The following is a 17,098-nucleotide window of genomic DNA, read 5'->3' as shown; positions in this document are numbered from 1 at the left end:
ATATCGAACATTAGTTGGGAGAGATGGGTGGGAGGGTTGGGGGGGAGGGGGGGCTGTGTGTATTAAGGGTGACTGTGGGTAATCCCTGATTCCTTTTTGTCATTTGTTTATGTAAACATGCGGGCTGATGTTTGGGGGTTGGTGGGAGGATGGGATCGTTGTTATTGTTATGGGGATTGACATATTTGTTGCTGACTATTGTTTGTTGCTGGTTTGTGTAAATTTGGGAGAAAATGTGAAAAAGGAGAATAAAAATATATATTTTTTAAATCTAACAATCCCAATTGCATGTGTTAAAATAGGGCTTTTAGGTTAAAAGCCCCCTATCCTGCTTTGTATATTATACTGCTTCGTGTCCATTCAATTGTGAGACCAGAAGAAACTGCTGCCACTTTGGAGTTTTTTGTGAATATGAAGAAGTAATAAGTGGGAATTGGATGAACAGTGTGGATGGAGATCTAGGATCGCTTGTTTCTGTGACGGTTTTTTTGAGATATGGAAGAGGGAGATGGTGAAGAAAGTATTTTATAGTAAGACGTCTCACATCACCAGGTTAAAGTCCAACAGGTTTGTTTTGAATCACTAGCTTTTGGAGCACAGCTCCTTCCTCAGGTGAAGGAAGAGGTGGGTTCCATAAACATATATATATATATATGGACAAAGTCAAAGATGCAAGACGATACTTTGAATGCGAGTCTTTGCAGGGAATTAAGTCTTTACAGGTCCAGATGGAGCAACTGGGGAAAGGGATAATCAAAGGTTATGAGGTGTGAATTGTCTCAAGCCAGGACAGTTGATAGGATTTTGCAAGCCCAGGCCAGATGGTGGGGGGTGAATATAAGGTCCCGGTTGAGGCCGTACTCATGTGTGCGGAACTTGGCTATAAGTTTCTGCTCGGCAATTCTGTGCTGTCACGCGTCCTGAAGGTTTCTTTGGAGGATGCTCACTCGAAGATCAGAGGCTGAATGCCCTTGCCTGCTGAAGTGTTCCCTGACTGGAAGGGAACATTCCTGCCTGGCAATTGCCTTTATTCAAGAAAACATTAAGGACAAACCTCGCAACTACAGACCAGTCTAACATTAATCTGGGTATGGTTTTAGAACCAATAGTCAGGGCACAAATTAACAGACTCTTGAAGACGTTTGGGTTAATTAAGGAGAGCCAGCACAGATTTTCAAATCAAATTAAATATTTTGATGAAGTAACAGAGAAGGTTAATAAAGGGAGAGTAATCGATGTTGTTTGTATGGATTTTAAGAAACATGTGGCAGAGTCCCACATAAAAGACTGGTTAACAAAATTGAATGTCATGGAATATGTGGATCAGTGTCAACTTAGATTTTAAAAAATTGACTTTAGAACATAGAACAGTACAGCACAGAACAGGCACTTCTGCCCTCGATGTTGTGCCGAGCCTTTTCCGAATCCAAGATCAAGCCAACTCCCTGTCATTCGGGTGTGCTCCATGTGCCTATCCAATAACCGCTTGAAAGTTCCGAAAGTGTCCGACTCCACTATCAGAGCAGGTAGTCCATTCCACACCCTAAACACTCTCTGAGTATAGAACCTACCTCGGACATCCCTCCTATATCTCCCATCCCGAACCTTACAGTTATGCCCCCTTGTAACAGCTTCATCCACCCGAGGAAATAGTCTCTGAACGTCCACTCTATCTATCCCCCTCATCATCTTATAAACCTTTATTAAGTCACCTCTCATCCTCCTCCGCTCCAAAGAGAAAAGCCCTCGCTCCTTCAACCTTTCCTTATCAGACCCATCCTCCAAACCAGGCAGCATCCTGGTAAATCTCCTTTGCATCCTTTCCAATGCTTCCACATCCTTCCGATAGTGAGGTGACGAGAACTGCACACAATACTCCAAATGTGGTCTCACCAGGGTCATGTACAGTTGCAGCATAACTCCACGGCTCTTAAACTCAAGCCCCCTGTTAATAAACACTAACACACTATGGGCCTTCTTCACAGCTCTATCCACTTGAATGGCAACCTTCAGAGATCTGTGGACATGAACCCCAAGATCTCTCTGTTCCTCCACATTCCTCGAAACCCTGCCGTTGACCCTGTAATCCGCATTCAAACTTTTCCTTCCAAAATGAATCACCTCGCACTTATCAGGGTTAAACTCCATCTGCCATTTTTTCAGCCCAGCTCTGCATCCTATCAATGTCTCTTTGCAGCCCACAACAGCCCTCCACCTCATCCACTACTCCACCAATCATGGCATCATCAGCAAATTTACTGACCCACCCTTCAGCCCCCTCCTCCAAGTCATTGATAAAAATCACAAATAGCAGAGGACCCAACACTGATCCCTGTGGTACACCGTTGGTAACTGGCCTCCAGTCTGAAAATTTTCCATCCACCATCACCCTCTGTCTTCTATGTGATAGCCAGTTACTTATCCAATTGGCCAAATTTCCCTCTATCCCACACCTCCTTACTTTCTTCATGAGCCGACCATGGGGAACCTTATCAAACACCTCACTAAAATCCATGTATACGACATCAACTGCTTTACCTTCATCGACACACTTCATTACCTCCTCAAAGAATTCAATCAAATTTGTGAGGCAAGACTTATCCTTCACAAATCCGTGTTGACTATCCCGGATTAAGCTGCATCTTTCCAAATGGTCATAAATCCTATCTTCCAGGACCTTTTCCATTAACTTACCGACCACCGAAGTAAGACTAACCACCTATAATTACCAGGGACATTCCCACTACTATCCTTGACCGGACCTAACCTCACCCTGGTCATTCTTTTACTTCTCACATAAAAGTAAAAAGCCTTGGGGTTTTCCTTGATCCGACCCACCAAGGACTTCTCACGCCCCCTCCTAGCTCTCCTAAGCCCTTTTTTCAGCTCATTCCTTGCTACCTTGTAACCCTCAAGCAACGGAATTGAACCTTGTTTTCTCATCCTTACATACTCTTCCTTTTCCCTCTTGACAAGGCATTGAACTTCATTTGTGAACCATGGTTCCATCACACTGCAATTTCCTCCCTGCTTGCCAGGGACATACCTATCAAATGGGGCTGGTTTAGCTCACTGAGCTAAATCGCTGGCTTTTAAAGCAGACCAAGAAGGCTAGCAGCATGGTTCGATTCCTGTTCCAGCCTCCCCGGACAGGCGCTGGAATGTGGCGACTAGGGGCTTTTCACAGTAACTTCATTGAAGCCTACTCGTGACAATAAGCGATTTTCATTTTTCATTTCATCAAGGACACGCAGTATTTGTTCCTTGAACAAGCTCCACTTTTCATTTGTGCCTTTCCCTGACAGTTTCTATTCCCATCTTATGCTCCCTAATTCTTGCCGAATCACATCATAATTACCCCTCCCCCCAATTATAAACCTTGCCCGGCCGATGGCCCTATCCCTCTCCATTGCAATAGTGAAAGACACCGAATTGTGGTCACTATCTCCAAAGTGCTCTCCCACAAACAAATCTAACTTGGCCCGATTCATTACCCAGTACCAAATCCAATGTGGCCCCACCTCTTGTCGGCCTATTCACATATTATGTCAGGAAACCCTCCTGCACACACTGTACAAAAACTGCCCATTCGAACTGTTCGACCTATAGAGGTTCCAATCAATATTTGGAAAGTTAAAGTCACCCATGACAACTACCCGGAGACCTCCACACCTACCCATAATCTGTTTTGCAATTTCTTCCTCCACATCTCTATTACTATTTGTGGGCCTATAGAAAACTCCTAACAACGTGACCACTCCTTTCCTATTTCTAACTTCAGCCCATATTCCTCAGTAGGCAGCTCCCCCCCGAAATGCTTTTCTGCTGCCGTTAAATTATCCTTGATTAACAATGCTACTCCTCCACCTCTTTTACCACCTTCCCTACTCTTACTGAAACATCTATACCCCGGAACTTCCAACAACCATTCCTGTCCCTGTTCTAACCATGTCTCCGTAATGCCCACATCATAGTCCCAAGTACCAATCCACGTTATTCCGGATGCTCCTTGCGTTGAGGTAGACACACTTCAACCCACCTTCCTGTCTGCCGGTACACTCCTGCGACCTTGATGCCCTCCTCAGTACCTCACTACTCTCAACACTGGCTTCTGGACTACAGCTCGTTTTCCCATTCCCCCTGACAAATTAGTTTAAACCCCCCGAAGAGCCATAGCAAATTTCCCTCCCAGCATATTGGTGCCTCTCTGGTTCAGGTGCAAACCGTCCTGTCTGTTAAGGTCCTACCTTCCCCAGAATGTGCTCCAATTATCCATGTAACTGAAACCCTCCCTCCTACACCATTCCTGCAGCCACTTGTTTATCTGCACTCTAGCACGTTGCACTGGCTACAAACCAGAGATGATAACATGGTTTGTCCTGGCTCTCAGCTTGTTACTGAGGGGAACGACCAGAGGATCCCTGCACTAACTGCTTCCTCCCAGCCCCTCTCACCGTCAACCATCTATCTTGATTCTTCGAAGTAACTACATCCTTGAAGCTACTATCTATGACCACCTCTGCCTCCTGAATGATCCAAAGTTCATCCAGCTCCAGTTCCCTGATGCAGTTTCTGAGGAGCTGGAGATGGGTGCACTTCCCCCAGGTGAAATCAGCAGGGACACTGACGGCGTCCCTCACCCTTTGGACAAAAGTTGTGGTAAATGGATATTTTTCGGACTAAAGGATGATAGACAATGATCTTATCCAAGGGTCATTGTAAGAATCAGTTTTTTTTGGTAAATAGATTAATGACTTAGACAGTGCAAAACAGATAGATAAATTTGCCAATTATACAAAATTTAGAGGTGAGGCAGACACTGAGGATGATACCAGTCACCGGCAACTGAACAAGAGAGGCTAGCAGAATGGGCAGAGAGGCAGCAGATAGAATTTAATGTGAAATTATACATTTTGGCCAAAGGAATAGGAAGAGGGAATGTCAACTGATTGGCACAGTTGTAAAGAGTGGAGAGAGAGAGAGATCGGGTGGTGCATATGCATTGATCTTTGAAGATGGCTGGACAATTTTAAAAACATATATTTTTTATTAGGGTCTTTGAAATTTCATTGCCAGCTTCACAGGGCCAGACATGGCCAAAAAGTATTTACAGTAATTTAAATATATTGTGGGTCAGGCAGTAATTTGCCAGCAACTGTCTCTTGCAGTCGTCTTCTCTTCTGCCTGTCGCGGGTTCTTCTTGGGTGCGTTTCCCACCCTCCCTTTCCGTTTTCTTCCTTATTCCATGACTTGTCCCATCTCTCTTCCCCTTCTACTTTATTGTTTGCTGACTACGAACAGGTCTTGAAACAAGTTGGTGAATGGCTTCCACGTCCTGTGAATGCCCTCTTCTGACCCACGGCTGGCGAATGTATCTTCTCCAACCTGAGAAATTCTGCCAGGTCAGACAGCCTCTCTGCAGCCTTGGGTGGTGTGTATTAAATGTCTTTAATCTTATTGATGGGGTCAGGGTTGATGCAAATTCTCAATTTTACTCATGCAGCCCACGGACATGATGTGGGGGGGATGGTGGGGGGCACTCACGCAGCCCACTCACTAGCCTGGGTTTCCCATTACTGTTCTACCGGGTTTATAAATCATGTTTTCCTTTTAATTCTACCACCTTTACTCATGCTAGCCATTTAATATTTTTGAACCAAGTCACTAAGTTAAGTTAAAATCCAACACCCTCTTCAATTCAGACACATGGGGCAGGATTCTCCATCCCGCCAGCCGTGTTTTTCTGTGTGGCGCGCCCTCGCCGGCAGCGGGACCCTTCATTCCGGCCAATGGGATTTCCCTTTGTCGCCATCCCATGCTTTCGGGAAACCCGCGGGCGTGTGCTACCGGAGGGACAGAGGATCCCGCCGACGGAGAATCCCGCAGATGATATCTCAGTCTCCAGGGCTGGGGTTAAAATATTTCTAACACAAGGTAAGTGACCGTATACTTTACCTATTACTCTTCCTATTCCACCTCACAAACATAACCAAAATCACGCATAGTTAACTTACAAATGGAGAGTCAATTTCATCCAAAGCCTTCGCATTTTTGTCACTTTTTATTGAACAATCTTGCTGAAAACAAAACATGCAATTCCAGCAAGAACATACAGCCACTTTAAAAAAATCTTCATTGTATTAGAGGTAGAACACAGAATTCACAATAAAGTGCCATGTGACCCAGTACGGGCTAGTCTTATTGTGCTGATTTAAAATCCGACAACCAGAATTCATTGTTACTCCTGCAAGAGATCGGGAACACTCAAGCTTAACTATAGGACAACAGTCAGGTAATCACAGGCCTGAAAAGAAACAGAAAATGGTTTAACACAAGTTACAGTAAACCAAGACAAAGGTAACATCTGAAAGGGATTGATTTGAAGACATCCAGAAAGTATTTATACAATAACTCTGAAATTACATTAAACTGTGATTTACTGGCAATGTTGTTGTGAGGTTGTGTTGGAGAGTTTATGCTGAATGGATTTGAAAAGAGTTTTGAGAGATGCATTCAGAGATGGAGAGCTCTTCTCCGATTATAAGCAATGTTCACCTAATAGATAAATAAATGAGTAAATTTGTTCACTCTCACAAAGTTATGTTAAACGAATCGGTCAGAATCTCCCTGCTCATGGTGAGATGGAGGCTATGTTGTTTTACATTGTGTAACAAAGTACATCAGAGTACCTGATTTGACAGTGACTGAGCGATACTGGGTTTTCATTGCAGAGTATCAACCAGAATTTTGGATCAAAAGTGGTTCGCGGCTGGGTGGCATGGTGGCCCAGTGGCTAACACTGCTGCCTCATGGCGCCAAGGACCCAGGTTAAATCCCGGTCTGTGTGGAGTTTGCACATTCTCCCCGTCTGCGTGGGTCTCGTCCCCACAACCCAAAGATGTGCAGGGTAGGTGGATTGGCCACGCTAAAATGCTCCTTAATTGGAAAAAAAGAATTGGGTATTCTAAATTTAAAAAAAAAGCAGTTTGAGGCTATGTGGGGCTGCCCCCCTCAAGGTGAACTTAACCTTCTCCAAATACAGGAACTCCATCAGGTCCCCCAGCCATACTGAGGCACTGGGCGGAGACGCTCCCGATTGTTGGGAGAACAATCGGAGACTGATGAGTGGGAGGTTAGCAGCAACAGTAATGAGTGAGGTTGTCTTAAAATGCTTTATTTATTGTTGTCACTGAGAGACGGGTTACAGGTAGCTTTGTTATTTATCCTGAGTTGCTGAAAGTAAGACTCAATAATAAGCCAAAGAGAGATTTGAACACAATTTTAAAATCAAAGCCTTGATCAACTTTTTTTTGGGGGGGTGGGGAAGAGAGAGAGAGAGAGAATTTTGATTAGCGCGCACAGAGTTCTGGATGCATAGATCCAGGGGTGAATTTGATAGCAGAGCTTTGGATCAGCTCAGGTTTATGGAGTTGGGAAGGTGAGTAGCAGACCAGGGAAAACTGGAAGAATGTAATCTGGAAGTAAAAAAAGCCTGCAACAGCAAACAGATTAAATTGGGGGAAAGAGATGGGTTATAGAATAATTGGTCTTAGCAATGGAGAGGATGTGTGCTCAGAAAGCCAGCTGAGATTGCTTCAACCTCTAATAGTAGCCAGGAAGGGAGAATGGAATTTGGGGCTAAGAAACAGAGTTTGTGATGGGTACCAAAGACAAGAGCTCAAGTCTTTTTAGGGTTTGACTTCAGGGAACTTTGACACATCAAAGCTGAAGGTCAGAGAAGCAGTCTGACAACCTAAGGGCAGTGGAGGGCGGAGATGACGTTGAGGTAAAAAATCGACGTGTTATCAAGAGGCAGCAATGATGAGATGCTGGGTGACAAAGATTGGTCCTTGGGAGACTCCAGAGGTAGTGATACAGGCGCAGGAAGGCAAGTACCGACAAACATTTAACAGAACGGCATCTGTATGCTCAGCTACTGAATGGACAACTTTGCAAAGGGAGGCAGTTTAACGAATTCTATGAGAGAATAGCATGAAGCCCCATCCTTCCCAAAAGCTGAAATGCTGTTGCACATCATTTTTAGCACGGCCACCTAGTAAACCTTCACACTCACCTGACAACTCATGAGAAGCGTGGGTTCTGCTTCTCTACCGTTTACTACAGTGAAGCTTGGACAACTTGCACATAGAGTACTATGTTCAGCGACACTGTGCTCAAGAAGAGCTCGAAATTGCTGCACTGTCACCTCCTGTAAATAAACAGGTGAAAACCTCAAGCATTTCAACAGAGTGAAGTTACACTGGGCTGACATCATGTGCTCAACCGGAACTTAAATAGGAGAAACCCACCGGTCAGCCTGCACCCAAGTGTTATCAACAGTGCTAGCAAGCGACACATTGGCACTAACTGCCTGCTCGCTGTTACTCAGTTTGAGGTCCATCAGAATGACTCAGCTCCAGACCTCAATATAGCCATAGTTCAAAAATGGGCATAAGACTGGAATTCCAGAAGCAACATTAATCAAGTTTGTCATCAAGGAGCCGTGGCTCAGTGGGTTAGCCCTGCTGCCTCACGGCGCCGAGGTCCCAGGTTCGATCCCGGCTCTGGATCACTGTCCATGTGGAGTTTGCACATTCGCCCCATGTTTGCGTGGGTTTTGCCCCCACAACCCAAAGATGTGCAGGCTGGGTGGATTGGCTATGCTAAATTGCCACTTAATTGGAAAAAATGAATTGGCTACTCTAAATTAAAAAAAAAAGAAATAGCATCAAGGAGCCGTAGTTAAACAGGTGAATAGGGATCAGAGGAAAATATCTCCACCAGTTGGAGTCACACCTGGCACAAAGGAATTTGGCTATTGTTGTTGGATACCAATCATTCATATCCAGGACATATAGGAGCAGCAACTTGGGTTCAGACATCTTAATCCATTACATTCCCCCCCCCCCCCCACCATCTGGCCTGGGCATGCAAAATCCTACCAACTGTCCTGTCGAGACAATTCACACCTCTTTAACCTGTGATTATCCCTCTTACAGTTGCTCTGTCTGGACCTGGAACAACTTAATTACCTGCAGACTCGCATTCAAAGTATCACCTTGCATCATTGACTTTGTCTATATGTGTTTCTGGAACCCACCTCTTCATTCACCTGAGGAAGGAGCTGCACTCCGAAAGCTAGTGATTCGAAACATGGACTCTAACCTGGTGTTGTAAGACTTCTTACTGTGCCCAACCCAGTCCAACGCCAGCATCTCCATATCAAGTGCAATGAAACCTGGATAACATCTCAGCTTGATGGCTGAGTGATAACTGCATCACACACATGTTATGCAATAACTAGTTCAAACAAGAGAGCCTAACTTCCGTTGACAGGAATTACCATTAAGGCACCACCATCAACATCCTGTGGCTGCTCCTGCCCAGAAACTAAACTGGACCAGTTTTGTAAATGCCATGGCCACAAAAGCAGGTTGGGTAATCTGCATCAAGTAGCATATTTTTCAACTCCTTAAAACTTCTCCACCACCAATAGGGAACAAGTAAAGGTGTGAGGGAGTAACCATGAGTGACTGGTCTTCCAACAACACTCAAGAAGACACCTTACAAGATGGAGAAGTCCATTTGATTGGCACTTCATCCACTAGCTAAACATCAATTTACTACACCACTGGCCAGTTAGCTCAGTTGGCTGGACAGCTGGTTCGTGCAGAGCCAATCCTTCACTATTGTTAAGTCAAGCTCCAAAAACTCTCTTCCTAACAGCGAATGTACCTGCACCAGATAGATTCCAGTGGTTCAAGCAGGCGGTTCACCACCATTCTCAAGGGCAATTAGAAATGGGCAGCAAATGTTGGCATTGCTCGCGATGCCCACATCCCATGAAAGAATAAATAAAATGTGTACCAATGCGGGATACAAGCCCAGTAAGGAAGTCAGATTGCTATGTGCAAGAAACTTACCTTTGTATTAATGCACATCCCACACAAGCAAGTTATAAAGTCACCGCTCGCAATCAGGTAGTTCCTGTAAAAGGAAAGCAGTTTTTGTCAGATTATTGTTGCTTTTTCTTGAACCAAATTCTGACAAGCAGAAACCATAGTCAACATACATTGTAGTCAAAAACATGTTCTACTACTTTCAACCTCAATCTTCTCACTTTAGACCTCCTCCCTTGAATTCATGTACAGTTCTAACTTTGATCTCGGTTTATGAAGCTCTTCACCAAAAGACTTTACAAAGCCAGCTCCCAATGGGAAAGAGTTGCATAATTGACCCCTTTTTGCAATTATTTTGCACCTATGCCAATATCCGTATGCTCTGCAAAGCAGAAACCCACCCCCAAAGCTAGTCAAACTAAATTACAAAGATTCTAATTATAGAAAAGCAAACAAATTCAGCAGAATAATCAGAAGTATAATTTGTACAGTTCACATTGATTTTGAAAGTAACTATTTTTGAACATCAGAGTCCTGTCTGATTGTTTGGTTATTGCAGCCTTGGCATTTTTACGCTTTGGAGAGCTGTAGGCTGATAGAAACCGACAAAGAGGAATGGTGAAGGGTCCGCCGTATATATTCCAGGTGAAGAACCCTCTGAACAAGCAAGTAGGCACATCTCGGCCATGACATGGTTATGTTATTGTACTGGACTAATAATCCAGAGAATGCTCATTCATGTTAACCCCACCACAATGGCAGTTTGCAAACACATGTAATATTCAGGGTGTTGTCCTGGGCAGATTATGTGATTTTTAACATCTTCATTAGTGGATGGTTACACCTGTGTTGACTGTACATTGCTATTTTAGGTTTTAGCCTAAATCAATGCCTCGCGACAAGTTTTTTTTGCTTCCTAATGTCAAAGAAAATCACGTTATTAACTATCAGCTAAAATACAGCGGCGAAGATTCACAATTTAACCTCTGGGCCTAATTAAAATTCTCAAAATAATAAGGCAGGTGAAGACTCAATTTGGATTGAGGGCTCACATAAGGAGCGGTCTTGGCACCAGAGAACATATCTGGAGTTAAGTTTTAAAAAGATGGGCAAAAGATCAAACAGCACTATCATCAGCCTCACGGTGCCGAGGACCAGGTTCGATCCCGGCCCCGTGCCACTGTCCGTGTGGAGTTTGCATTCTCCCCGTGTCTGCATGTGCCTCACCCCCAGAATGTAGTAGGGTAGGTGGATTGGCCATGCTAAATTGCCCCCTATTTGGAATTTTCTTTCTTTTTAAAAGTCTCAAAAAGATGCAAAATTTAGCTCCACTTCCATCACGTTCCTCTCTAGAATTCATGCTGGATTTTAGTTTTTCTCTCACTGGCAATCAGCCTAAGTAACCATTCACCACGTATAAATAGTGGGTGTCTAAAGGCTATCACACTCAGTGCAGTCTCTACCCAGAATTTATAGAACAGTCAATGGGAATATGACTAGATATTAAACAGGAGTTGAAATGCTTGGGCACTTCATTTTGTTGAAACAAGGAATACAAATACCTCACCGTATCAGCTAATCATACAAAGACCCGAGATGGCACGTTGGCACAGTTGCTAGCACTACTGCCTCACAGCTTTAAGGTTCAATTCGGCCTCGGGTAACTGTCTGTGTGGAGTTTGAACTTCCTCCCCGTGTCTGCGTGGGTTTTCCCCAGTTTCCTCCCATAGTCCAAAGATGCGCAGGCTAAGTGGATTGGCTATGCTAAATTACCCCTTAGTGTCCAAAAGGTTAGGTGGGGTTATGGAGTTGGGGTGGAGGTGTAGGGTTTCTCCCCAAGGGCTGGTGCAGACTCGATGGGCCGAATGGCCTTCTTCTGCACTGTAAATTCTATGATCTATGATAAAACTGGGACCCCACAGGAGTGCCATGTAGGCTCCAAAGTCACACAGCTTCAAACCAGCAATGCATTGGTTGTAATGTTTCCTATTTGAAAACTATACATTTACTTTTCTCTCCTGTTCCTCTACTACAATCTTTTATAAGCTTTAAAACTGTTAAATTAGGAAAGCAATAAAAAGTAGATTGTTCACCCCCCCCCCCCCAGTCTTTTCCATCATTCAATGGTTGATCTCTATTGTATCTACATCCACCCACAATTCTGTAAACCTTAATACCCTTATCTAACAAAAAAATATTAGTCTCAGTTTTGAAATTTCCAATTGACCCCCAACCACAACAGCTTTTTGAGGAAGGGTTCAAGATTCCCACTATCCTTTGTATGAAGAATTGCTTTCTGACATTTCCTGAAGGTCAATATATCCTGCCCACGGTGCAGTGCCCAAATTAGAACAGTTATTTTAAACAGGGCTCATCAGAACTTTATATAACTCTAACATAACTTTCATCCCTTTGTACTCCAGTCCCCTTGAGACAAATAGCTTTCAAGAGAGTCAGAATTCAGCTAGGAATCCAATTCATGGCCGGATGTCAGCATACTCACCTGTTACAAACAGGGCATATGAGCCTGTCAGGAACATCAAAACCATCAAGAATGGCATTCAAACAGGCTTCATCGAAACACAAGCTTGCCTCGTACTCCTCTATGATGGCCTGTTCTACAAGAAATATAGCAGGCATAATTTAGTACTAAAATTTAAAAAAAAATGCCTATGATACAAATGAATAATGCGGTACATGAACTTCAGTGCCAGTGTGATGTCAGGTACATAGGCTACATGGTCCAACAACTAGTGGATCGTATCAAATCGTATCTCTTCAGCAATTTGCAACAGGCAAACTACAGACTGTACCCAACCAGCTTATGCTTGAAAAACTCAGACATAGGAGGGATTTTCCACTGCCGATTCTATTCAGTGGGTTTGGCGATGAGAGGGGAAAATGTTGCGTGAAGTCCAAACCGCATTATTTAGCCGGTGTAAATGTGTGACGCGATTGGCTTCTCCGCCTGTCGATAACATATTGCATTTCCTGACGCTCAATATGGAGAACATCATTTGAATATATTATCATCTCATTATCAGGCCTCTACGCCTGAATCACTCCACACTGTAAGAAAGTCCATTCACATCAGTGTGAGGGCGGAACAGCATGAAACCCCACTTGTCTCCTAACGTGTGCATCTGGTGAGAAGAACTCCCAGGGGAGCTCAGTGGGAGAGGATCAGGGGGTAGTGTTCAGAAGGGGGGCGTTCCTGGTGACTTGTGCACAGAGGCAGTCTTTAAAAAAGGTGCTAGGTCGCTTGCAGGGCAGGCTCAATTAAAACCTCTTCCACCAGCATTACATGGCGAGTCCTGACCTCTTTATATTTTTCTGATTATGTCCTGAACGACATGGCAGAGAAATCCATTGCGCGGCCAGCGGCTTATAGAGAATTTATAGAGAAATACAGCACAGAACAGGCCCTTCGGCCCACGATGTTGCGCCGAACTTTTGTCCTAGGTTAATCATAGAATTTTGGACAATTTGTCATGGCCAATCCACCCAACCTGCACATCTTTGGACTTCAAATCCGCTTTTTCCACCCACTATCAGCCCATGCAAATATCCTGGAAAACTTCAGGGTAGCACAGTGGTTATCACAGCTGCTTTACAGCTCCAGGGTCAATTCCTGGCTTGGGTTACTGTCTGTGCGGTGCATGCACATTCTCCCCATGTCTGAGTGGGTTTCCTCCGGGTGCTCCGGTTTCCTCCCACAGTCCAAAGATGTGCAGGTTAGGTGGATTGGCCAAGATAAATTGCCCTTAAATGTCCAAAAAGGTTGGGTGGGGTTACTGGGTTAGGGTGGAGGCGTGGGCTTAAGTATGGTGCTCTTTCCAAGGGCTGGTGCAGACTCGATGGGCCGAATGGCCTCCTTCTGCACTGTAAATTCTATAGTGTCCAATATTAGATGTGATTCTGCACTTGCTAAACAATCTTGATTGTGCTAAGAATTACACTGACAACTTAGAACATAGAACATAGAACGATACAGCGCAGTACAGGCCCTTCGGCCCTCGATGTTGCACCGACATGGAAAAAAAAAACTAAAGGCCATCTAACCTACACTATGCCCTTATCATCCATATGCTTATCCAATAAACTTTTAAATGCCCTCAATGTTGGCGAGTTCACTACTGTTGCAGGTAGGGCATTCCACGGCCTCACCACTCTTTGCGTAAAAAACCCACCTCTGACCTCTGTCCTATATCTATTACCCCTCAATTTAAGGCTATGTCCCCTCGTGCTAGCCACCTCCATCCGCGGGAGAAGGCTCTCGCTGTCCACCCTATCTAACCCTCTGATCATTTTGTATGCCTCTATTAAGTCACCTCTTAACCTTCTTCTCTCTAACGAAAACAACCTCAAGTCCATCAGCCTTTCCTCATAAGATTTTCCCTCCATACCAGGCAACATCCTGGTAAATCTCCTCTGCACCCGTTCCAAAGCTTCCACGTCCTTCCTATAATGAGGCGACCAGAACTGTACGCAATACTCCAAATGCGGCCGTACTAGAGTTTTGTACAACTGCAACATGACCTCATGGCTCCGGAACTCAATCCCTCTACCAATAAAGGCCAACACACCATAGGCCTTCTTCACAACCCTATCAACCTGGGTGGCAACTTTCAGGGATCTATGTACATGGACACCGAGATCCCTCTGCTCATCCACACTACCAAGAATTTTACCATTAGCCAAATATTCCGCATTCCTGTTATTCTTTCCAAAGTGAATCACCTCACACTTCTCCACATTAAACTCCATTTGCCACCTCTCAGCCCAGCTCTGCAGCTTATCTATGTCCCTCTGTAACCTGCAACATCCTTCCGCACTGTCTACAACTCCACCGACTTTAGTGTCGTCTGCAAATTTACTCACCCATCCTTCTGCGCCCTCCTCTAGGTCATTTATAAAAATGACAAACAGCAACGGCCCCAGAACAGATCCTTGTGGTACGCCACTCGTAACTGAACTCCATTCTGAACATTTGCCATCAACTACCACTCTCTGTCTTCTTTCAACTAGCCAATTTCTGATCCACATCTCTAAATCACCCTCAATCCCCAGCCTCCGTATTTTCTGCAATAGCCGACCGTGGGGAACCTTATCAAACGCTTTACTGAAATCCATATACACCACATCAACTGCTCTACCCTCGTCTACCTGTTCAGTCACCTTCTCAAAGAACTCGATAAGGTTTGTGAGGCATGACCTACCCTTCACAAAACCATGCTGACTATCCCTAATCATATTATTCCTATCTAGATGATTATAAATCGTATCTTTTATAATCCTCTCCAAGACCTTACCCACCACAGACGTTAGGCTCACCGGCCTATAGTTACCGGGGTTATCTCTACTCCCTTTCTTGAACAAAGGGACCACATTTGCTATCCTCCAGTCCTCTGGCACTATTCCTGTAGCCAATGATGACCTAAAAATCAAAGCCAAAGGCTCAGCAATCTCTTCCCTGGCTTCCCAGAGAATCCTAGGATAAATCCCATCCGGCCCTGGGGACTTATCTATTTTCACCTTGTCCAGAATTGCCAACACTTCTTCCCTACGCACCTCAATGCCATCTATTCTAATAGCCTGGGTCTCAGCATTCTCCTCCACAACTAATTTGAGATCAATCAGGCTTGCAATGTAGCTACATATATTCAAACTCACAGCCCTGGCCTTTGCAGGCAGATGAAGGAGGTGCACGCTTTGCACCTTTTGTAATGAAACAAAATTTTGGGGGACAGCCATTCCCTGGTTCACTCCCCAGGTCAATGCCTTGACCAATCAGAATTGATCTGCTTGGTTTTGAATTTAAACAAAAGCTTGGCAGTTAACTTTTCTGCAGTGCATTCACCATAGCAACACCTCTCCCAATCAAAGTCCACTTGCCAACCATTCAGCACTCTCTTCTCACGAAGTATAAATTGTAGTTCCCTTTACAATCGGTATCCTTGCAAATCAGTCCCGATGAATGCATATCTCTTCTTTCAGGAATAAAGAACTGCTGTTCTGCGAATTGGTTACTTAGCTCATTTTCCACCAGCCTCATCAATTACTTTGCACCTCAGTTGTTGCCGCATTTGGAAACATATGTTCATTATTTATTGGGGTACTTTCAAAATCAAGCTCTGAGCCGTTTCAATATTTCCGAAGCCCGAGGTTGCGTTAAGAACAACTTTCATTGCATAATAACCTATAACACTTAGATAATTTAGAAGAATAAACTATCACAAACATATATTCAAAGATAGAGTACCCAATTCATTTTATCCAATTAAGGGGCAATTTAGCATGGCTGATCCCCCTACCCTGCACATCTTTGGGTTGTGGGAGCAAAACCCACCCAAACACGGGGAGAATGTGCAAACTCCTCACGGATAGTGACCCAGAGCTGGGATCAAACCTGGGACCTCAGTGCTAACCACCTCACCACCGTGCTGCCCCTCAAAGATACATTTTTAACTGCAATAATTGTAAAGGATTTGAATATATTGAACAATAACAGAAGTGGGAATCAATATTTGCGAACTGATTCCCTGAAGCCATACCCTTAAGAACCATTACCATTAAAGGTGTAGCAGAGGAGTTAACCAGATTATGGTTTACCAAAGGAAATAAAAGGTTCAGATTGTATGTCAGGACTGGGCCCCCGGATCTTCCGATCCCCAAATATTGCCCTTTCCGGACTCAGAGTCACCCTCTCTTCCAGGAACTCTGACATGACGTCCGCAAATCCCTGCCAGAATCCCCTCAACTTCGGACATGCCCAGAACATATGCACATGATTCGCCGGGCTTCCCCCGCAGCGTCTGCACCTATCCTCCACTTCCTCAAAAAACATACTCATCCGGGCCACAGTCATATGAGCCCTGTCGACCACCTTGAACTGGATCGAGCTAAGCCTGGCACACGACGAGGATAAATGAACTCTCCTCAAGGCCTGTTCCCGTATTCCGACTTCCAACTCCTCTCCCAACTCTTCCTCACACTTTCTCTTCACCTCCCCGATTGGGACCCCTTCCCACTCCATTAATTCCTTGTACATCTCCAAGACCCCCCCCCCCCTCCCCAACTCGTTTTTGACATCACTTTATCCTGTAGTCCCCTCAGGGGGAGGCGGGGAAAGCTTGGAACCTGCCTCCAAACAAAGTCCAGTACCTGCAGTTCCACCCGGCAACTCAAACTCTTCCTCC

General features: G+C 44.6%; 1 protein-coding gene across 1 annotated transcript in view; it reads right to left on the bottom strand.

The window, feature by feature from the left end:
* Window positions 1–6,042: 6,042 nt before the first annotated feature.
* rpain (RPA interacting protein) overlaps window positions 6,043–17,098 on the bottom strand; it is a 38,036-nt gene continuing 26,980 nt past the window's right edge. Inside the window, exons 4-7 of the mRNA XM_038813619.1 lie at window positions 12,403–12,517; window positions 9,924–9,987; window positions 8,075–8,209; window positions 6,043–6,304 (exon numbers count right to left, since the gene is read on the bottom strand). Coding sequence (XP_038669547.1) covers window positions 6,275–6,304; window positions 8,075–8,209; window positions 9,924–9,987; window positions 12,403–12,517 — 344 coding nt within the window. The 3' untranslated portion in view covers window positions 6,043–6,274. The remainder of the gene's footprint in view (window positions 6,305–8,074; window positions 8,210–9,923; window positions 9,988–12,402; window positions 12,518–17,098) is intronic.

Source organism: Scyliorhinus canicula, chromosome 12, assembly GCF_902713615.1.
Source record: "Scyliorhinus canicula chromosome 12, sScyCan1.1, whole genome shotgun sequence".
Taxonomy (NCBI): Eukaryota; Metazoa; Chordata; class Chondrichthyes; order Carcharhiniformes; family Scyliorhinidae; genus Scyliorhinus; species Scyliorhinus canicula.
This window is presented reverse-complemented; position numbering and strand designations above follow the sequence as displayed.